Here is a 23,310-nt window from a genome sequence, read left to right on the forward strand (position 1 = left end):
TTGGTACTTCTTGTTTGCATTTTTGGGCTACAAGAATTCTTGTTGCAGTTGTTGCATACATAAGCAGTCTTTTATCTTCCCTCGGAATCTCTTCACCCACTATACCCAGTAAAAAGGCTTCTGGTTTTTTAACAAAAGTATTTTTAAACATTTTCTTTAACTCATTATAAAGCATTTCCCAGAAAGCATTTACCTCTTTGCAAGTCCACCACATGTGGTAGAAGATACCTTCCCTTTCTTTACATTTCCAACACTCATTAGTTCTTGTCTTGTACATTTTAGCCAGTTTGTTGTTGTTTAGACATTTAGTCGTGTCAGACTCTTCGTGACCCCATGGACCAGAGCACACCAGGCACTCCTGTCCTCCACTGTCCAACCACCTCGTCCTCTGTCATCCCCTTCTCCTTGTGCCCTCAATCTTTCCCAACATCAGGGTCTTTTCCAGGGAGTCTTCTCTTCTCATGAAGTGGCCAAAGTATTGGAGCCTCAGCTTCAGGATCTGTCCTTCCAGTGAGCACTCAGGGCTGATTTCCTCCAGAATGGATAGGTTTGATCTTCTTGCAGTCCATAGGACTCTCAAGAGTCTCCTCCAGCACCATAATTCAAAAGCATCAATTCTTCGGCGATCAGCCTTCTTTATGGTCCAGCTCTCACTTCCATACATCACTACTGGGAAAACCATAGCTTTAACTATACGGACCTTTGTTGGCAAGGTGATGTCTCTGCAGTTTAGCTGGTGTTAAATACCATCTGCACATCATTTTCATAACATTTAGGGCAGGCAAACAGGGAGCATTCCTGCAATTTCTCACAGGCTCCAACCTCTACCTTTCTACCTAGGTGAAAGGGAAAGTGTTTCTGCCTCCCCAGAGGCTGCCAGGACTGGCAGAACATTCCCCTGTGGAAAGGCAGAGTGGCTCCCAGCATCTTATGGTGCTGGGGTGGGCGCCATGGACGGGAACCATGGAAGCATCAGAGGGAGACCCCGACAGCTGTGGAGAGGGAGATGGGGGGCTGGAGAGGGAAGCAGGGGCCACAACTCTCATTGCACAGACAGTCCTTGGCAAACCCACCATCTGAATTGTCCCGACTCGGCCAGCCCATGATGATAATCATGGTGGTGGTGATGATGATTAATTACATTTGTATACCATCCTATACCCGCAGTTCTCGGGACGGTTACGACGCAATCTAAAAACACAAAATACATAATAAAAACAAAAACAACCCAGTAAAAACCACTGACCATAGACAGAGCAGGCATTATCTGTGCAAAGTTTCCCAGTGTGGGCAATGGCATTGTTGGCAGCCGTCAAGTCACGATTCCAGTCGCCTGGCTGCTAGTTCTGTACTCGGTTTGTATTAGGGAAAGAATGGAAGTTTCTAATTCATTTACTTGTCTGAGGTGCAGTGTGTGGTTACGATCACTAGAGGGCAGAAAAGGCTAGGCTATTTCAGCAGCTGAAGGGAGAAAAAAATCAACAGTTTAACCACTCACCTTAGTATAAAGGCAAAGGTAAAGGGACTCCTGACCATTAGGTCAAGTCGTGGCCGACTCTGGGGTTGCGGCGCTCATCTCGCTTTATTGGCCGAGGGAGCCGGCGTACAGCTTCCGGGTCATGTGGCCAGCATGACTAAGCCGCTTCTGGCAAACCAGAGCAGTGCACAGAAACGCCATTTACCTTCCCGCTGAAGCGGTACCTATTTATCTACTTGAACTTTGTCGTGCTTTCGAACTGCTAGGTTGACAGGAGCAGGGACCGAGCAATGGGAGCTCACCCCGTCGCGGGGATTTGAACCGCCGACCTTCTGATCGGCAAGTCCTAGGCTCTGTGGTTTAACCCACAGCGCCACCCGTGTCCCTCACCTTAGTATAGTTGTATCTAGAAACATAGAATTGCAGAGTTGGAAGGGACCCAGGGGTCATCTAGTCCAGCCCCCTGAAATGCAGGAATCTCAGCTAAAGCACCCATGAAAGATGGCCCTCCAACATCTGCCAAGGAAAGAGAGTCTGTCACCTTTCATGGGATTCCGTTCCACTGTCAAACAACTCCTACTGTCAGAAAGTTTTTCCTGATGTTTAGTCAGAATCTCCATTCTTGTAACTTGAAGCCATTGGTTTGAGTTCTGGGCATGGGGACAGTTATTTTTTTGCTTGTTTACTTAAATGGCTTCTTTCTTTTTTGCTTGCTTACTTAAACGACTTCCCACAAAATATCTCAAAGTGATCTCATAGTCAAAACAACCAGCAATTAAAAAAGTTGCACATATATTAAAAAAAGCAATTAAAAACAATTTCCAATCCAGTACAGAGGCAGACTGGAATAAAGATGTGCGCTTAAAAGGCTTGTTGAAACAGGAATGAAAAGGATTTCCAAAGGGGAGGTGCCACCATGCTGAAGGCCTTGGGTCTATGCCCACTCCCAGGCTTCTGCCACCCGAGGCGGCTGCCTCACTCTTGTCTAATGGTAGGGTCGGCCCAGCAGTAATACTTCTTCCATTGTTCTCAGTGTAGCAGTGGGGCCATTCATAACTTGTTTTTAAATATGTCCTTTTTGTCCGGCCCTTTCAATGCGTCAAGAGTGATGTTCATAATCTTCCCCTTCTTTGATTTTTATCCCAAAACCAAACCTGCAAGGTAGGCTGAGAGAGGCCTAGGTTCGGCCAGTCAGCTTCACAATTCTGTGGGGAGCCAAACTCCCCGGTTTTAGTTAGCAACACGCTAAGTGCTGCACCGCAGAGGCAGGCAAGGATTTATGCAGGCAAAAATGGCAGGTTCCAACAAGTGTCTGGCGGGAGTGGGGAATCAAAAGAATGACACTAGATATATAATATGAGGCCCAGCTGCAACTGTCTCAAAGCAGGCTGGATGTTAAAGTAGGAAGGGGAAGGGGGGGATGATTATGTGAGTTATTTTATTTCTATGCCACTTTTCATGCAAATAAGTCCCGGAGTCGTTTGCAAACAATACATAATAAGAACATGTCAGAACATAGCAGAACATCACAAATACATCATAAATCATATTTTGTTGGGTGTGATGGAAAAGAGACCCAGTCTGCTCATTGCAACAATCTGGAAGAGCTGCGTTGCAGACAGAATTAGGTTCCTGTTTTTAAAATACCAACCAGAAATCTCAGGTTGCAGCAAGGCATGCTGGGTGAAGCAGCCTTTGAAAAACCTAAGAGCTACCAGCATCCACATTAGAGAGCCAGTGTGGTGTAGTGGTTAAGAGCAGTGGACTCATAATCTGGGGAAGCGGGTTCGCATCTCCGCTCCTCCACATGCAGCTGCTGGGTGACCTTGGGCTAATCATACTTCTCTGAAGTCTCTCAGCCCCACTCACCTCACAGAGTGTTTGTTGTGGGGGAGGAAGGGAAAGGAGAATGTTAGCCGCTTTGAGACTCCTTCGGGTAGTCATAAAGTGGGATCTCAAATCCAAAAGTCTTCTCCTCTTCTTCTACATCTGCTGTGGGAAACGGCATGCATTTTGTTTGCCTCGCCAGAGAGGTGCATGCTCTGGTTATCTCTTGCTTGGACTACTGCAATGTGCTCTATGTGGGGCTACCTTTGAAGGTGACCCGGAAACTACAACTAATCCAGAATGCAGCAGCTAGACTGGTGACTGGGAGCGGCCACCGAGACCACATAACACCGGTCTTGAAAGACCTACATTGGCTCCCAGTACGTTTCCAAGCACAATTCAAAGTGTTGGTGCTGACCTTTAAAGCCCTAAATGGCCTCGGCCCAGTATACCTGAGGGAGCGTCTCCACCCCCATCGCTCTGCCCGGACACTGAGGTCCAGCGCCGAGGGCCTTCTGGCAGTTTCCTCACTGCGAGAAGCCAAGTTACAGGGAACCAGGCAGAGGGCCTTCTCAGTAGTGGCACCCGCCCTGTGGAACTCCCTCCCACCAGATGTCAAAGAGAACAACAACTACCAGACTTTTAGAAGACCTCTGAAGGCAGCCCTGTTTAGGGAAGCTTTTAATGTTTGATGCATTACTGTATTTTAATATTTTGTTGGAAGCTGCCCAGAGTGGCTGGGGAAGCCCAGCCAGATGGGCGGGGTATAAATAATAAATTATTATTATTATTATTATTATTATTATTATTATTATTATTATTATTATTATTAGCAAAGGAGGCAGGCAAGGGTGAGGTTCATGGTCCAGACAAAGAACTAAAAACAATGTTTCTTGGGACCAAAGGAGAGGAAGAGAGAAGACACATGTCAGCTGGAGTGAGGAAGCAAAGACCAAAGAATGCAGGGCTAGACTGGCTATGCTGAAAAGCCAGCCAGGAAGGTCTCCTTATTAGGGAGTACATATGGCAAGAAGTGGGCTGTGATTGGCTCTTTTATCAGTCACCTGACTCCTGGGGCTCAGAAAGGTTGGTCAGAGCATGAAACTCCTGCAGCTCCATCCTCTGACCAGTGGTGGCAGCAGGGAGCAGAGAATCCTCAGCAGGGCTGAAAGGCAGCTGCTCCAAGCTCGTGACTCACTAGCAAGATCTGCAAAAAAATTCCTACAGATCTGGTGGCCTGGAGGAGGAGGCCGGAAGCATTACGTGTTTCCGTTAGCAAACGTGCAAGAGGAAAAGAAGGTTGCAGCTCCCGCTAGAGCTATGGGCAAATCTCGAGGAAGTGTCCCTGCCATCTTGAAGTCAGGACACAGAAGGAAAAAGGGTTGAGGAGGGAAGAGGAAGTCAAGCAAATTCAGGCGCTGGTTCTAAAAGGCTGTGTACACATATTTTATTCCAGAAGAGAGAGAAATGGATGGGGGAAAGCAATTGGAGGGGTGGAAGATTCAGTGGCGTAGCGTGGGTTGTCAGCACCCGGGGCAAGGCAAGTAATTTGTGCCCCCTAACCCATGGATTTGCACCCCCTAACCCATGGATTTGTGCCCCCTAACCCTAACCCCCAGATGTTGCGCCCGGTGCGGCCAGCCCCCCCTGCACCCCCACGCTATGCCACTGGGAAGATTCACAGCACGCCACCTTCCTTTAAATTGTTCACTAGCCCTTTGTGGAAGGGCTTTCAGAAACCCTTGAGAGCTGCTGTTATTAAACAGTACTGAGCTGTTGTTGTTTAGTCGTTTAGTCATGTCCGACTCTTCGTGACCCCATGGACCAGAGCACGCCAGGCACTCCTGTCTTCCACTGCTTCCCGCAGTTTGCTCAAACTCATGCTGGTAGCTTCAAGAACGCTGTCCAACCATCTTGTCCTCTGTCGTCCCCTTCTCCCTGTGCCCTCCATCTTTCCCAACATCAGGGTCTTTTCCAGGGAGTCTTCTCTTCTCATGAGGTGGCCAAAGTATTGGAGCCTCAGCTTCAGGATCTATCCTTCCAGTGAGCACTCAGGGCTGATTTCCTTCACAATGGATAGGTTTGATCTTCTTGCAGTCCATGGGACTCTCAAGAGTCTCCTCCAGCACCATAATTCCAAAGCATCAATTCTTCAGCGATTGGCCTTCTTCATGGTCCAGCTCTCACTTCCATACATCACTCCTGGAATACTGAGCTAGAGGGACCATTTTTCTGATCCAGGCTATGTTCACATTACCACTGTGCTCTCGTCGCTGGTGTTTGAAACTGTGTGTAGGGATTACAACTGGCAGGGCAGTGCCCTAGCCTGCACCTTAATGGGGAAACCGCACAAGGCAATTGATTGTCTGTGTGAATAAGGTTACATCCTCACCAGACCTTTAGAGTGCATGGCTTACCTGACTCCCCCCACCACCCCCACCCTGCAATCCACACTCATGCAAAGAAACCTTGGAACTGCAGTTTGTTAAAGGCACTGGGAAGCGTTGCCTGTACTGTATGAGGGGTAACCATTCGGGCTTCCCACAGGCACCTGGTTGGTTACTGGAAGAAGAGGATGCTGGGATAGATGCTCCACTGCCCCCATCCAGCAGGCTTGCCTTATGCTCTTAAAACTACAGTTCCCAGGATTCTGTTGGAGAGTCATGCATTTTGCATGCATGGTGTGTGGATGTGATCTAAAAGTCATGATTACTAATGAATATCATTTATCCATTTTGCACGAACGCATTTCTTGCCTGGTTTGTCTTTGTTTTGTCTCCAACCCTTTTGGCTTAGGTCGAGTGACAATGACACAGAGCCTCCGAGCAAATAAGACTTGCAGCCCCCACCATTCTTGGCTTTCCCAAAAACTTTTTATTTGCACTTAGGCAGCTCAAGGTCCTCTCTGTTGTGTCTCCCCTAGTAGTTGGGCCCTTTGTCTAACCCTGCTGTTCAGAAATCTCTGTGTGTGTGTGTGTGTGTGTTTTGCTTCTACAACAATTCTCCTTTCTTCATTTTCTCTTTCCAGGCTCCAGTCCTGCCTTCCCCCCTACCCAGCTCCTTACTTGCCTTGTCTATAAAGATCCTTGTTCTGCAGGAAACTGCAGCTTTGCTACTGCTTCTCTGGCTGCATTTCACTCCTTTCTCCTTTGTCGCCTGGAGCAAACCTGCCTTCTTCCCCTTCCCCCTCTCCTGATCACTGAAAGGCAGGCAGGCAGCCAGCACCAGCGAGGAGCACCGGAGGCTTTTAGCAGAGCTCAACACAAGGATTGGCAAAGGTGCAAAAACAGGCTAGGCGAGCTGGAAAGCAAGAGAGAGGAAACGAAAAAACAGCAAAGAGGGAAGGCGTCAGGAATAGCTGGATATGATGTTTGCCAGAAGCGCCTTACTAAAAAGGTTGCCTGTTATATTTGCAGAACCGTCCTGGTCCCAAATAGGTAGGGCTGCCCTCTCCCTCCCCACCCCAGGGGTCAGTTTTGCAGTGCTGCCAAGCTATACAGCTTGAGCAAAATGGCAAAACCTTGCAGAGTAGCCAGCCCCACTGCTCGCCAGGATTGGTGTTGTTTTTAATCACATTTACATCCCACCTTTCCCTCCACGGAGCTCAGGGTGGTGAACATGCCTCTCCCTCTCCCTATGTTATCCTCACAACAACCCTGTGAGGTAGGTTAGACTCAGAGACAGTGACTGGCCCAAGGCCACCCAGTCTCCCAGGTCTTCGTCCAAACCCCTAATCAAGAGCTTTCCAAACTGTGTGTCGCGACACCTTAAGTGTGTCGGCTGCAGAGTGTAGATGTGTCGTGCAAACACTCCCCGCGCTCCTCCCGGGGCTGGAAAGGGGTTAGTTTAACCTTTGGTTTGCTAGTGAAACTGAATTACTGTGTCGTGAAATGATACGTGTCTAAAAAGTGTGTCAGTGACATGAAGTGTTTGGAAAGCTCTGCTCTAATCGCTACACCCCCACTGGTTCTCGCCAGTGTCTGTGAACGGAGCTCACCTCTCAATAATTTGCTGCCTCATTTCCAGAGCTTCAATAGTAGTTTTGAAACAGAGGTTTGAAAGCAGCACATCAGTCATAGGCACCCATGTGCCTGGAGATGCCTTCTCTGGCACCTTGGACGGCCTTTCTACCTCTGAAACTGGGCTTGGGGGGGGAAGCATTCTCTTGTATTCCAGACTATCAGAGGTAGCAGGCCTTTGAATATCAGCTGTTGGGAGTCACAAGTGGGGCAAGAGTGCAGAACAGTGGTACCTCAGGTTACAGACGCTTCAGGTTACAGACTCCGCTAACCCAGAAATAGTACCTCAGGTTAAGAACTTTGCGTCAGGACGAGAACAGAAATCGGGCGGGAGGCCCCATTAGCTAAAGTGGTACCTCAGGTTAAGAACAGTTTCAGGTTAAGAACGGACCTCCAGAACTAATTAAGTTCTTAACCTAAGGTACCACTGTATCTCAAAACAGATGGATGCCAATAACATCCTGATTTGCTTACAGGGTGTTAGAACTCTTCCCATTAAATGATTCATTCCTCCCACACTTTTCAGTGCGTTCCCCCCTCACTTTCCTAACCACAAAAAGTCTTGCTTCTTTTGAAAGTGGACTTGTAGCACTGATGTTGTTGTTTAGTCGTTTAGTCGTGTCCGACTCTACGTGACCCCATGGACCAGAGCACGCCAGGCACTCCTGTCTTCCACTGCCTCCCGCAGTTTGGTCAAACTCATGCTGGTAGCTTCGAGAACACTCTCCAACCATCTTGTCCTCTGTCGTCCCCTTCTCCTTGTGCCCTCCATCTTTCCCAACATCAGGGTCTTTTCCAGAGGGTCTTCTCTTCTCATGAGGTGGCCAAAGTACTGGAGCCTCAGCTTCATGATCTGTCCTTCCAGTGAGCACTCAGGGCTGATTTCCTTAAGAATGGATGGCACTAGGGTGTCTTGTGGCACTAGGCTGCCTTTATTCTACAGAACCTAAATTTCTGGTGAGGGGACGCGGGTGGTGCTGTGGTCTAAACCACAGAGCCTCTTGGGCTTGCCAATCGGTCGGTGGGCTTGCCGATCAGTTGGTGGTCCGAATCCCTGTGACAGGGTGAGCTCCCGTTGCTCGGTCCCTGCTCCTGCCAACCTAGCAGTTCGAAAGCACATCAAAGTGCAAGTAGATAAATAGGTACCACTCCGGCGGGAAGGTAAACGGTGTTTCCGTGTGCTCCTCTGGTTTTGCCAGAAGTGGCTTAGTCATGCTAGACACATGACCCGGAAAATGTCTGCAGACAAACGCCGGCTCCCTCGGCCTATAGAACGAGATGAGCGGCACAACCCCAAGTCGTCTGCGACTGGACCTAACGGTCAGGGGTACCTTTACCTTTAAAGTTCTGGTATGCGCTTGAATACCTCCAGCAAAATACCGGCAGTCTGGAGGCGACCTAAAACATTGCAGCCATTTTCTTCTCTTTTGCTTTCACACTTTACAGAATCCCTTTATATTGAATATACAGGTACTCCACAGGGGAATTAGCATGAAACCAATGTGCAGATCTGAGAACCTCACATGCAGGTTTTGCTACCCTGCTTAACTTTGCAAATACACTAGCAGTTTTATTGCTGCACCACTAGGATTAACCCTTGATTCTTGTAAACACCCACAGACAAGAGCACAAGGTAATGGATAGCTGATTCTGAAAGCAACCTCTGAGAAGAGGAAACAGAAAATAGGTAGATGAGTGGCACAAAGACGGGCAAAATGACTTAGTGACATTTTAACAGGTCACCAACAACACTGAACACAAACCCCTTGATTCTGCCCCAGTTACTTAACCCCACTGCTTCTTTCTGTACCAGGGCAATTAAAGCTGAAAGGTTGCATGGTCAAAACCAAAAGAGAGCAAGATGAAGATGATTATAATTTGTACACGATTTGTAGCAGAAAACTCATGGCATACAAGCAGTGCTTTTCTTCAGGGGGCACGCAGGGGTACACATACCCCTAAACATTTTGTGAATCTTTGTACTTTTGTCCATTTACTGTATTTATTTTCCCCGATTTGAACTATAAAATGGTGATTTTCTTGAGTCAAAATGAGAGTACCGCTAAACATTTTTTAGGGGGGGACGCACTGCATACCAGGCCTTCCTCTGTTTCCTATTGAGTGCTAACCATAGCTTGCTATGGCGTTCAACAGGGGTTAGCACGTGGGCCAAAAACGGTAGCCCATGGTATCTGAATTAAACCACAGTTTGCAGGTTCCGGATATCATAGTAAACCAGGGTCAACATTTAAAAGGAATCGAAGAGGGAGTCCACGGAAGTAATGCGTAGGGTTGCAGCCCGAAGTTCGGCGAGGCTTACTCCCATGTAAACGCGCGTGGGATTCCCCTCCGAATCCTGCCCAGCCTTTGGCAAGCGTTTGAAACTTCGCCTGCCTCCCGGCCAGCCACTTACAGCCGAGGGGCGGGGCTGGGTTCCATGGCAACGCCCTGCACCAATGCCCGGCCGAGGGCCCAAGAATGAGAAGGAAAGGCGGCTGGCGGGTGGGCGGGACTAATCCCCGTAGCGATCTCCACTCCCCCTCCACACCAGCGCGAATGAGCTCAGCGGAGAGCATCTCCCCCGCTTCCCTCGCGACCCAATGGGAAGGCCGAAGCCTGCGACGGGCGGTGCCGAAGGCCTCCCACGTGCCTCCTCCGCGCCAATAGCAAGGTGAGAGAGGGAAGAAGGAGGCGTAGGCGACCGTTTCTTTGTGGGGCTTGACAATAAGATGGCGCAGGGGGGAAGGGGGAGGAGCTCCCGGGACCGTTGGCCCCGCCCCTTTCCTCTCAGGCGCGGAGCTCGTCGAGGCGGGAGCGGGAGCTCGTCAGGGGCAGGCGGCGCGGGCCGGCGGGTAAGAAGAGCCGGGCGGCGGGCTGGGCCACGGAGGGGGCCGCTGGCCCCGGGTCGGTGACTCGCAGGAGGTGGGGGGAGGAAGCGGCGGGGCCGGGCCGGCCGAGGAGGAAGAGCCCGCGGAGGGTCACGGAGCCGCGGCTCCAAAATGGCGGCCGAGGAGGAGGAGTAGGACAGGATGAATCATCCCGCCCGCTTCCCCTGGCGCCCCGCAGCAGCAGCAGCAGCAGCAGCCCCGTCGAGTCTTGCCTCACATGCGCCACTGCCCCGTCCGGCTTCTCTCCTCGCGGAGAAGCAGCAGCTTTTGCTATCCTCTCCTTCCACCCGCTTTGGCCCCGCTCCAGCAGCAGCCTCGCTCCCCGGCCGGAACCTGGTTCTACCTCCTTCGCCTCCTTTTCTTCGCCCCCCCCCCCGCCGCCGCCACATCATCCCCGTCTGAGCATCCGGAGTGGGGTCGGGGGGGTGGCGGCGGCGGCGGCGGCGGCAGCTCCTGTTCCCCTTCCCCACTCGCGCCCGGAGCCCTTTTGAAACGCGCTCATCCCCCGCTTCCAGGCACATGCACGGGTGTTTCCACACCCACGCGGGTCCCTTTATGTTTCTTACATCTTGCCCACGTTTTCTCTTTTCTGCCCGCCCCCGCTGGAAAACCTCTGCTGCTCCTCTTTTTCTCTTCCTTTTTTCTAGTGGGGGAGGGGGGAGCAAGAGAAACATCATATACATACACACACACACACACACACACATCTATATCTCTCTCTATATATATATATAGATATACCCCCCCCCTTTCATCCATAGATCTCAGGGCAGCTCGCAATACGTTTCTCTTGCTCTCCCCCTCCCCCACTAGGAAAAAAAATGACCCGATTGAAACCTGGTGCTCCTGGTCCCATCAAGCCCCACTTCCCCGCACCCCGCAAGCGTTATAGCGTGTTCCTTTCCTTTGACACGTGCACACGTACATGTGTACCTTTCTCGCAAGCAACCGTGGCATGTCTTCTTCGCCCGCCCATCAGTAATAGGTGGGTCGAAGCTTTGGAGGTGTATGGGTACAAACAGGAGTCCTTGGAAAGTTGGGTTCTCATATCTCTTAAGACAGCACGGGGGTGGGTTCTCTTTTTTGGTAAGAGGCTTAGGTGGTCTTGTATGTGGGATGTGTGTCTGATGATTTAGAATAAAGATGTGTCAGCATTTAACATCACCTACCTGCCTGACTCCTTTATATACCTTGACTGCTGTCCTTCATCTCCACTTTTGCCCTGCACCCTTTCTTGAGTATTGCCTCTCAAAGCAAAATGTAATATTATCTGTGTTCCTGCCTTTTTATCCTTACCTTTGACGTGAAATTCTTATATCCTCTTCAGCTTTTTCCTCACAGCCATTGCATGCTGTCTTCCCTATTGCCAAAGAATTTTTCCCATAATTACGTCATCATATTTATCCATATATAGTTTTCATCTGAGACTTTTCATCTTTTGGAGCAGTTTCTCACTTCCCCATGAATTCTTCAGTTATCCTGTTCTTTTTGTCCTTTCTGTGACACCATATATTTGATTCTCTGGTCTACCTGATATTCTGAACTATCTTGAATATTATGCACTGTACTATCCCTTTTACAGAAACAGTTTACAACACAGTTGTAAGAATGCTTATTCTGAAGTCAGTCCAAGGGGATTTGCTTATTAGTAATTGTATTTAGGAGTACAACTTTAGTTTATTACAATTGTCCAAGGCAGAAGTTTTCAATTATCTAACTTCACAGTATTTCAGTTGTTTTTATAGCCTTATAACATAGGACATTATTATTTCAATAATGCAGATAAGAGCCTGAAGCTGAATTGTTGGTTGCTTAAAGCGACTGAGGTAAGATTTGATATATGGGACTTCTCAGTTTTTAAGCCTGCTAGAAGGTTCAGACCTAAGGCGACTGAGGTAAGATTTGATGTGTGGGACTTCTCAGTTTTTAAGCCTGCTAGAAGGCACAGACTTTGATTAGCCAGAAGAACCCAGTTTATAGGGAGATACCTACCGGATCAGATCAGTCCATCTTAGTACAGTGGGTAGTTGGATGCTTCCATTAATCCCACAAGCACAGAACAAAGGCAAAAATACACTGTTTCCATTCCAAGTTAGTGGTATTCAGTGGCATGCTGGCTACTTTTAGATACATTGCCAAAACATGGTTTTTAACATCAGAAGCACAAACCTAGCTGTACCTCTCCTCTGGGGCACCAGTGAAGAGAGAATTGGGTTGTTCTGCTTCTATTCTATATTAACCACAGTAGCATATAGTCTGAACCCTGACAATGGTTAACTTTAACTATGTTTAATTAAAACAAGTTAGCTGAATAAGCTGTGGCCTGAAGTCGGCATGTTTCCACTAACCATAGTTAAGATTGGCCACAGTTTGTCAGAGTTCAGATAAAATAGCAAGCTGTGGTTAATCCAAAATTAAATGTAAAGTTTCTAAACTCCAAATCAGAATGAAGAGGCATATGCGAGCCTGGGGGAGACTAGGTTTGTTCTCTTATCTGTAAACTATTGGTTAACATTGTGTCCTAACCAACTATTGATAAGTATTCACCATGAGTTTGTCTAAACCCCTTCTATAGCCATCCTAAACCAATGAGCATCACCCATGTTTTGTGGCAGGGACTTTAATAAAACTATGTTGCATGAAGTACTTTTTGTCTCTCCTACATCTACTACACATCAATTTTTATTAAGTAAAACCTTGGTTTATTAAGGGAGGGATTCTATTTGGTTTCACCACACAGTGCATGATTTAAGCTGTTGCTCTTAGCTGTCTTTTTCTGAACCAAAAAGCTCCACACGTTAGCCTTTCCAAACATTGTCCCTGTACTTAATTTTGCAAGACTCTTCAACAAGCCTCCCTTTTTTGTGTCTTATAAGTTCACTCAGGGCTAGAAAAAGTTCTAGGCATTCAGTTGCCCTAGCACCCAGAAACTTGATCTTGGCAGCCCTATGCATGGCTTGTGTTTAACTTCATCTTAAAAACCTTAAAATAGTTTTCCAGCTGGACCAGCCCTTGCCATGTCACTTTGGTAACTGTGTTATCCCCACATCCTACATAATCTAGTAATTTCTTAGCCTCTTGTGTCATCCTCCAATCCTTCTCATCTCATACATTGGACAGAGTTGTCCTTACCATCCTGTACACGGAAACATTGTTTCCTGATTTTTATCTCTATATCTCACACCAGCATCCCACCCTATCCATGCAACTTACTGCAGTCTGTAAAGTGCCACCTATTTTTCCTTACTGTAGTAACTTGAAAGAAAGTAGTCTCTAGTTTTTACAGGTATATGGTGATTAAGTCCTAGAGACCTTAGCTATCCAGGCCCCCACAGCCCATCTTGCATTTTATCAAATATCATGTAGCAGATCACATATAAGTCCTCTCAAATATCTTTCACAGTTACATTTAAATATGGTGACATCACCTTAGCCCTCCTGTAGTTAGCTCTTGAATGAAGCACTTGGTATCCTATGCAGGGCACATTTGGAATGTTAATGCAATCTCAAAGTACAGTACTGTGGATTTTCTACTTTGGTAATCATGTCTGCTCGTATTATGTGGGTGACTTGGATTCGATCCACAGCAACTATATCTTTTTTGCAGGAAAAGGGAAATTGTAGAATAGCATCAATAAATATTAATAAAGTAGAGAAGTGCAGATGAGTAAAGGGACAGGTATCTTGGCATGTAAAGAAGCAAATACAGTGGTATATGCTAACCCAGAAATATTACCTCGGGTTAAGAACTTTGCTTCAGGATGAGAACAGAAATTGTGCTCCAGCAGCGCAGCAGCAGGAGGCCCCCATTAGCTAAAGTGGTGCTTCAGGTTAAGAACAGTTTCAGGTTAAGAACAGACCTCCAGAACAAATTAAGTTCTTAACCCGAGGTACCACTGTAATAAGCTTTGAAGCACAATAAAATCTGATAAATAACTGGTTCATACCCCAGGTTTCAGAGATCCATGAACTATACATGAGCAGTAGCTAAAGGGATTAGCTGACTGTATCTAGCTGGTAGATTTTCATTTCCCCATTGAGGGAGAAAGTAATTAGCAATTGTCAGGACATACAGCATATTTCCAAGGGATGCAGGTGGCGCTGTGGTCTAAACCACTTGCCGATTGGAAGGTTGGCGTGACGAGGTGAGCTCCTGTTTTTCGCTCCCAGCTCCTGCCAACCTAGCAGTTTGAAAGAACACCAAAAAGTGCAAGTAGATAAATAGGTACCGCTCCAACGGAAAGGTAAACGGTGTTTCTGTGTGCTGCTCTGGTTTTGCCAGAAGCGGCTTAGTTATGCTGGCCACATGACCCGGAAAAACTGTCTGTGGACAAACGTCAGCTCCCTCGGCCAGTAAAGTGAGATGAGCACCACAACCCCAGAGTCGTTCATGACTAGACTTAACTGTCAGGGGTCCTTTACCTTTTTACAACATATTGCCAGTCTCAGCAATATTGGTGAGTGGGCAGGGAGTCACCCAATGAAATTGATGGCAGTAGATTCAGGACTGAAAGTACTGTATTAAAGGCTGTATTTTTAACATGTAATCTATTAATGTTTCACATTCATATGTTCTAACAAGAACATTAAAAAATTGAAAATCTTATTAAAATTAGCAGTAGAAGTGAGTTCCTTTACCCTGGGATACCACAGCTGGAGTTAAGGGCATTGGACAATAAGTACCAGCCTTGTTGACAATGATACTAGCTGCTAGCTCCTACTGTTGCTATGTGAGACAAACATGAGTGAATTGACAGTTTCTAATTATAAGGTCACCTACCATTGAAGTCCATGTCTGTATTCAAATCAAGCATTTTGAAATCACATCCCTAATTAATAACAATAGGTGCCCTTAGACAAGTGTGGGCCGCCACCAATGCTTTATCCTTCACCACCACCCATCTAAAATGTGGGAATAATACTGATCTATCCTGCTGGGTGTTTGCAAGGATTGCAACACTGTAATATATGTGAAATGCTTTGAATGCTTGGAAGTGCTACATAAATGTTTCAAGTTTCATCAGCCATAGCTGCAGGGGCTGATTTGGGAGGTTTACTGCATACTTTCTGCGAGCCTAGTTTTCACTTCACATTATTTTGTCAAATGGGAGAGGGAATGCATATGGGAAGAGAGGAAATAAGTTTGCTTTGAAAATGTTTCTATCATATTTTCTGTGAATTTTCATTCTCACTGACGGAATGCATATTTATTTTTTCACCTGCTGCTCTCAGGTAGGTGGTGCTAGAACACTTGCTGTATGGAATCTTGCTCTGTAATATGGGGGAAGAGGAAGGACTGCATCAGACACAATTATTGGTAAGTACGGTAACTTGTGGATTAAAGTTTGTCTGGTAAGCATTACTGGACCTAGTAAGTGCTCTCAAGTCACAAGGTGCAGGGACTCAAGGAAATGGGAATTTAATGGGTTAAATAGTTACTTGTGATAATCTCTGCCACCATATATGTCTTGACTTTAGTAGTCTTGTATTTGAAGCAGCCCTGAATTCAGGTTGGTCATAATGCACTCAGCTCTGACTTGCCCTGGTTTTTCTCTTCTTTATAATCTGCATGGAAGGAAATCTTCTTTTTCTGTTTCACTGGAAAAGGAAGACAAGAGAGTATGGTAGGGGTGAAACTAGAAGTCTCCTGTAATGGTAGAATTGGAGGGTGCATATTGCTAAACAAAATCACAATAGTCGCTGGATCCATGTGGTGGCAGAAATCTGTCCATATCTTCCTCATTACAACCAACAGATATGTGGGATGAGTTGATTTTGAGAAAAAGGTAGTGATTATCTTTGGCTCTATGATCTCTCATCTTGCTTGAATCTCAGGCTTGCCAGTTCCCATTTCCCCTATGGTTTTGCAGTTGCCCTTGAACTGGGCAAACTGATTTGTCCAAATTATTTTGCCTTTTTCGGATATACCCTCAAACCCTGGTTTGATTAGTTCATGAAGTCTGGTTGAATTGAGCATGTGGGCCTGAGAACTGGGAATGAACAGGCTCTGTGCCACCAACTTTGTATTTTGATGCACTCATCTGGAACACACTTAACTAGCCTTGCTATGGATGTATTCCCTCACCTCCAATGTCTGGGGGACATGTCTACTCAGCTATTGTGAGAATAGTTTTGTTGTGGCGCCGTGATGAGCATTCCCTTCCATGGTGGATTTCTCCCAGAACAACCACCATAAGACACAACTTCAAGTCACCAGAGACAAGACCAAGAGGGACGCTGCTTTATTTGTAGCAGCATATTGATATTTAGAGTTGGCAGGAGTTTGAAAGAGAAGAAGAGAAAATCATTGTTTATTAGAATCATAGAATGTAGAGTTGGAAGGGACCACAAGGGTCATCTAGTCCAATGTCCTGCAATTCAAGATTATTTTGCCCGATGTGAGTCTTGAACCCACAAGCCTGCAATTAAGAGTCTCGTGCTCTACCGACTGAGATGTTTGTAGTTCCTAAGTGGGTCAGAGAGCTGCTTGTTCTCTTGCAGTCTTGCTTCTTGTTAAACTAGCAGGAAGACGAAAGCATTCGCACAAGTATTTGTTTCCTACGGAAGGGGCTACAGCTCAGTAATGCTTTGCATGCAGAAAGTCCCAACATCTCCAGCTGTGGCAGAGAGAGATTCGTGTCTGAAAACCTAGAGACTCACTACCAATCAGTGTACAGAATGCTGAGCTATACCAATGGTCTGTCCATTTCATATGTTTAAAACCTTTCTTGTGTTGAATCACAACGCAATGGTGCTAAATGTGATTGAGACTCATCTTCCTAGCAAATATGCCTGAGACATTTAAGAACCTCCTTTTTCCGCATTGCAAACAGCAACAGGAGCTTTTCGACACCTCAGTCACGTAATCCAAGATTATCTGGATGAGGGTTAATAAGGTGAAGCTTAGTCCAGGCTATGGAGATTTTGATGATAAGCAGCACAGAAATCAAGAAATAGGTAGGCTGCCACTTCTAGGAAGAGTCATGCTCCCCCTGAAAAAGCAGACTGGAAACTTGAGGGTGCTTATAGACTTGGTTCTGCATCTTGTTGCTGAAATGGCACCACCAGTTTTGGTTGGTCTGCCAACTGCAGACTTCCTTTAAAAATAATTGTCTGACGGCTAGACTATAGCCATTGACCTATGCCTGGCTTGGAGTCCAGGATCCCTTAGGGAGCACTTGAATCTCTCCCCCCCCCCCCCAATGGATGTGACAAACTGGATTTAGCTCTGCTCCTTGTGGCCATCTTCCTTTCTCAACAGTAGTATCTGTGCTCTGTAGCACTTTCCATAGGCAGACTCACAGGGCTCCTATGGTCTTTAGGAAATCTTTTGAAAACCCCTCTCATTCTGAATTGTAAATATTGTGATGTTGTATGTTGATTCTTTCCATACCAAGAAAAAGGAATATAGAATCAGCTTGTATTAGCTACCCTCTCATGCAGAGATGCTCTTCTCTGGTGCCAGGATGTCTGAACGAACCTTGTAGCTAAATAATTCAGAACATTTATTTACTGGTCCCAGGTTAATTGTCCTGGAATAGAGTGGCTGTGCACAAGCTATCTCATGAAGACAGTACCTATTCTGTATTGATCGAATGTTAGGTGTGTGCGAATCACATCTGAACATGATTTTAACTCGTTTTATTTAATAAGAGGAACCTGCAGATTATTCACTTGTCAAAAGCTGGTTTCACCTGGGGTGCCATTGATATTACTTTGTGTCAAATGCCGAGTTTAATTTCCAGGGTACAGACTAAAGGAATGCCTTATTAATCTCAGTTTTGTAATAAAGCTGTTTGATTTTAAATATAAAACCTTAGAAGACAAGCTCTGGATTTGTTATCTAATAGCATCTTGCTCTGTTTTCAACAGGACACAATGTTTGTACGTGGACTGAAGAGGAAATGTATTGATGGAGAGGAAGATATTGAAGGAACTTTAGCTGGTTTTAAAGCCATTCCTTCATATAACCTGCAGCGCCAGTCGCTACTAGACATGTCTTTGGTTAAACTTCAGCTCTGCCACATGCTTGTTGAACCTAATCTGTATCGTTCAGTACTTATAGCCAATACAGTACGGCAGATTCAAGAGGAAATGACCCAAGACGGAACTTGGCAGATGATAAATGCACAGAGTACAGGACCAACCTCTCTTGATCGGCTGGTTTCAACAGATATTCTCTGTCGGTCTTCGAAGGAGCAAGCTGAAGAAAAGCTTGTTCAAGGTTATAGTGGCTTCTCAAAAGACTTTGAAGACGCACAGTCAGAAGAGAGTTCAGAAATCTTAAGACCTGCTCCAATACAAGCTCCCAGAAACCTGCAGAGTAATGTATGGGACATGGAGAGCCCTCCAGAAAATAGAGGAAACTTCCACAAGTCATTGGATCAAATATTTGAAACCTTAGAAACAAAAACTCCTGACTCGGTTGAAGATCTCTTTTCAGAAGTTGACAGTTCCTATTACAATCTAGACACAGTATTAACGGGAATGATGGGCAGTACAAAAATGGGACACTGTGATGTACTTGAAACTTTTCCTCAAGCAGCCACAAATTCTAACTCTAACTGTAAATCTGACCTTAACGAGCTTGATCATTTTGTGGAGATTCTTGTTGAATCTTGAGACAAAGAGTGAAGGAGACATCCTTTAAAGAAGCCAGATCCCGAGTAGTGAAACTTCCAAATAGTTTATCTTCTCAAAGCTGCACATGATCTTCCAAAAAAGAAAAAAAAAGAAAAAGAAAAGCACTTCATTTTGCAAAGTTGTGTTAATGTCTAAAGTTAACCTGCAACTTGTAGTGTTTGAACTTTACATATTTTCAGCAGCCACAATTCAGGGAGGTATTCTAGGCACATCAACCAGTTGCCAGCCTACTGATTTTGAAACCTTGTGACACCCCTATGCCATGCCACAAACTGCGTTAGGAACTTCCTGGGGTTTCAGTCGTGGCTTCTCATGTCAAAAGACTCCTGGGTGCACAAGGTTAGTCACACCATTTCTCTGTCCTGAACCCATACATTCCCCAGGCTGCCTCCTTGGGGCCCAACACTTCTAACACCAGATCCTTCTAGTATTTAGAAGGAGCTTAAAATGGTGTAGCAAGATTCCTCCTCCCTCGCCCATCTCATCCTCCCCTGTAAGGCGCAAGAGCAAGATAGATTCCAGCCCTCAGCATGCAAAAGGTGGGCTGTAAGGCCTCTGCTTAAGTTGAAGCCCATATTTTATCTAGGCTGGGAACCTTCCACCAATCCTTTGCATTTGCTTTTGCTGGTTTAATCATATGACTTTAGTGGGACTACTTTTGAAGTAATTGGCCTGAGGACCAAAGGTTTGGTTTACCCTTCCCACTCCTTTATCCCAAGTAAATACTTCAAAGACTTCTTTACATTTATTTGCCGTATAAGCTCTTGGAAGAGCCAAAAAAGCAGCGGTGCCCATTATCCTAGCTAGCTTTCTCTGTCATTCTTTCTTTTCTGTTTTTAAATAGTTAATAGATTTGAAAAAAATGTTTATCAGTATTCAGAACCTTTCAGCTATTTTCTGAAGATATATTTTTGCTATAAATCTTCTGCCAACTGCTTATTTAAAACCTGAAATATTTGCAGTTGTATTTTTTTAAATCACTTTGAAAAAGGGATTTTTTTTCTCCATACCGTGGGCCTCTCTCCACAGCTCAGCAGAAGTGTGTAAATATCCGACTTCTTAAGGTAGGAGCAGTTGACAGCAATCAGTCTTGGGAATACTATGAAAAGCAGCTTTCTCCAATCTAGTGCTCCCCAGACATTTTTTATTTGCAGGCGTTTTAGATTTTAACTGCCATTAGCCCCAGTCAACACAACCATGTTGGCTGGGGCTAATGGAAGCTGCAGTCCTAAACATCTGGAGAGCACCAAGTTGAAGAAGGTTGGAGTAAAGAGTTAAGTTAGTTTTGACATGTGAACATCAGAGGAGGAGCATTCATCAGGCTGCAGGAGCTCTTGATGCCTAAGTTCAAGCCATGTTTTTGTTACCTTCAAGCATAAATTATGTGGGTTTTATTTATAAGTATTTATATGTTTGTGTCATCAAGTGAATTATTTGGCTGAAGTTTACCATCCTACTTCTCTGTGTTTGGGGGGGAAACACCCCCTTCACCTTGCACTAATTACTACAAGACTGTTACAGAGGCCTTTCAAGAGTGTTCTCCAAACTTAACTTGCTCCACTCATGCCAAGTGTGAATAATGTGTTCAGCTGAGTCATGATTAACAGATGTTACCATAGCAGGTTAACATTGAAGAAAAAGATGAAATTGTTTGAGTGTGTATGAATTGTCTTAACTCCTAGAAGCGGTTTCCAGTGAGAGGGTGTGTTATATATGATAACCTTTGCAATACAATTGCCCAACTTTTGCCTTGGTAAACTGGTAATACAGGAAACAATACTGCGTTGTGGGAAAATAGAAAGCGTTGTGAGTACTTTGATTATTTTGGAAAAAACAGTTTCATTTAACAGTTAAAGGAGTGTATCTGCCACCTGACAAAGCAATTTTAGCTACCTTGCATCTGTTTGCATAGATCAATGGAAATGTTGCTTTTTAAAACTCATTTTGATTTCTGCAGCTGTGACACTGTATGCAAAAGACACATGTCAAAATGTTGGACGCCTTATCTCCCGGCAAAGAGTTGTAATATCTTTGCAATGGGAATTACCATAGCCCTCAAAGCCAATATGGCTGCGCACCATGCACAACCCGAACAACTCTTTCAAAGCATAAAGATCCTTGTCATTGTGTATGTATAGCTAAATGTCTTTGTCTTAGTTTAGGTTGCAATTTGAAACCACTTTGCATAAGTAGCCCCTCCTGAGGTTAATGGGGCTGCTTTTAAGGAAGTGGTTTCATGATTGCGGCCTTAATAATTTAAGTGCTTTTGAAGCACCTGATTTGAAAACAGCAGTGTATGTTTTCCAGACCTGGCAGGTAGATGCCTATTTCTGTAACTCAGTTTTTGTGCCAGATCATGCAGTTTGTAAGGGGAAAGTTTCTAATGCATTTGAAAGTGATTAATGTCTTTTTATATTAAAGTTGAATATGAAGTGACTACTTTGCTTAGTAGGTTCTTTTCAATCTGGATAAATTCTGTGCCTGTTGGTAACTTATACTTAAAGAACTGGACTCATGAAATTGCTTCATCGGTGCTAGCTGAAGGGTCATCTTAAACTGGAAAATCCATCACCAATTATTACAAGTAATCAACCCCCTGCAATGCAGGCATAAACAGATGTCCCATAGGGGTGCAGCTGATGAATGGCAAACAGATTTAATTGGTTGGTCCATAATAGTATGTTTGAAAATGCCAATTTCCAGCATTGCAGGTACCTTCCATTCCCCCTCATAGCCCTACCTTTACTTTAGCCACTGCCTCTTCTCTCGGCACTTGCTCAATATTTCCTTTTACTTCTTGATTGTACCTCAGGGATGAGGAATCTACAGGTGTCAGATCAGGGATGATGGGAGCTGTGAGCTTTCAGATGTGTTGACCTGCAAATAGTTCATCTAAGTTTTTGCTCTCACTTGAATTTTGGCATGTGCCTGGGAGCCCAACACTTTTATGTGTGAATGCTTGTTTAAGATGGCAGCTACCAGGAGGAGTTGGCCATATTTAGTCAGTTGGAATAAAAAACACAGCTCTTGCAGCTGATCAGACTCCAATCAATGAAAGTGTATGCCACAATAACTTAAAACAGGCATAGGCAAACTCCAGCTCTACAGATGTTTGGGACTACAATTCCCATCATCTCTGACCACTGGTCCTGTTAGCTAGGGATGATGGGAATTGTAGTCCCAAACATCTGGAGGGCCAGAGTTTGCCTTTGCCTGACTTAAAAGCTAAGGTGAGACCCCCAACATTTACTTGGTGTGTGTACACTTAAAAGTGCATTAAATAGCACTATATAATTTTTGGAAAAGATGGCTAAAGCAACTATGAAAGCAGTAGACTTATGTCATCTGAAAACCAGCCACTCCAACATATCAGAGGGGCTCAATAGTTGTCCTGGGAGAGCAGGAAACTCCTCAAGTGGTGCAAAGGAGGTTTTGCTGGTGGTCTGCACTACAAGAGCAGAGCTACTATTCAGGGACTACCACCAGCCTTGCAAGATACACTGCCACCACTACTGTCCAGCCAGCCTGGGACAGGAGACTCTCAGACCTTAGCAGACACCCCTAAGACTCTAGAGAAATGGCAGTGGCTCTTTACTCCTTGAGCCTCAGGATCACTAGCTTAACAGCAAGTGACCAGGAACTTAGGAACTGCGTTCGGTACAAAGGCTTCACCCAAATAGTCACACGCCAATTTTAAATGAAGTGGATTAATAAGAAATAACAAAATAAACGATAGCATAAAATGGGATCAAAATTCTCATAAAAACTAGAGTTAGAAAATCCAATTGTCAAAGCAGCTTGGAATTGTAAACCAGAACAAAATAGAAAATTTAATTTAGTCTAACTCTATACATATTGCCAAGCATTGAGGCTACCAGATATAATCCATGGCAATTCGCTGGTGTATGGGGTGTTACTAGGGTTTAATAAATCTGGTGGGGGACGGCACATTATCCTCCTCCTGGGGTAGTTTGTCTAGCTGTAGTCCCCATCCTGCGCTCAGCTCTCACCTGTGGCTCCTAGAAGCTATCAGCATGCAACAATGGCCACACCCCAGGAAACATCTTTAACTAGCCAGCTAAACTAGGTAAGGGGGTCTCAAACCCTTGGTGAGTTATGGACTTTCCCTACATGCCAAGACTGCTAATGCAGTAAAAACAACATGAGAGGCAGCAGCACTTGCGAGTTATAGGTCTCTGAAGCCACAGCAGGCGCAGTGATACTCCAATGGTTTGACTTCGCCCCCCAGAGGCTCGCTCCATTGTTTTTCGAGACGGGCGGATGCCAACAATAGTAAAAAATAAATATATTAAAACTGTGGTGAATGGCCTGAACCCATCAGAAGGCTTCGATGCTAGAATCTCCTGGTACAGTGGTGCCTCACAAGACGAAATTAATCCGTTCCGTGAGGCTCTTCGTATAGCGGTTTTTTCATCTTGCGAAGCAAGCCCATTGA

General features: G+C 45.5%; 1 protein-coding gene and 1 long non-coding RNA gene across 5 annotated transcripts in view; one reads left to right on the top strand and one right to left on the bottom strand.

Annotated features, from left to right (window-relative positions):
* LOC309345425 overlaps window positions 1-23,310 on the bottom strand; it is a 469,580-nt gene that overhangs the window by 319,029 nt on the left and 127,241 nt on the right. The gene's annotated exons all lie outside the window — the stretch shown is intronic.
* CDCA4 (cell division cycle associated 4) lies at window positions 10,030-21,290 on the top strand. 4 transcript variants are annotated; one of them, XM_081866086.1, is made up of 4 exons: window positions 10,084-10,175; window positions 11,994-12,037; window positions 15,444-15,528; window positions 18,084-21,290. In XM_081866086.1, the coding sequence occupies exons 3-4, from the start codon at window positions 15,490-15,492 to the stop codon at window positions 18,831-18,833; spliced, it is 789 nt and encodes a 262-aa protein (XP_081722212.1). In that variant the 5' UTR covers window positions 10,084-10,175; window positions 11,994-12,037; window positions 15,444-15,489; the 3' UTR covers window positions 18,834-21,290. The 4 variants fall into 4 exon arrangements, with proteins under 4 accessions (XP_081722211.1, XP_081722212.1, XP_081722213.1 ...); XM_081866085.1 differs by lacking the exon at window positions 11,994-12,037 and having other exon boundaries at window positions 10,030-10,175; XM_081866087.1 differs by lacking the exons at window positions 10,084-10,175; window positions 11,994-12,037 and adding an exon at window positions 10,277-11,196.

The sequence above is a fragment of the Podarcis erhardii genome, assembly GCF_964252035.2.
Source record: "Podarcis erhardii genome assembly, chromosome: 1".
NCBI classification, from domain to species: Eukaryota; Metazoa; Chordata; class Lepidosauria; order Squamata; family Lacertidae; genus Podarcis; species Podarcis erhardii.

Bases quoted from the DNA above. Each gene is read 5' to 3' on its own strand.
- CDCA4 (XM_081866085.1), top strand. From the start codon at position 15,490: ATGGGGGAAGAGGAAGGACTGCATCAGACACAATTATTG. The intron at 15,529-18,083 runs GTAAGTACGGTA...TGTTTTCAACAG, and splicing joins TGCATCAGACACAATTATTG to GACACAATGTTTGTACGTGG.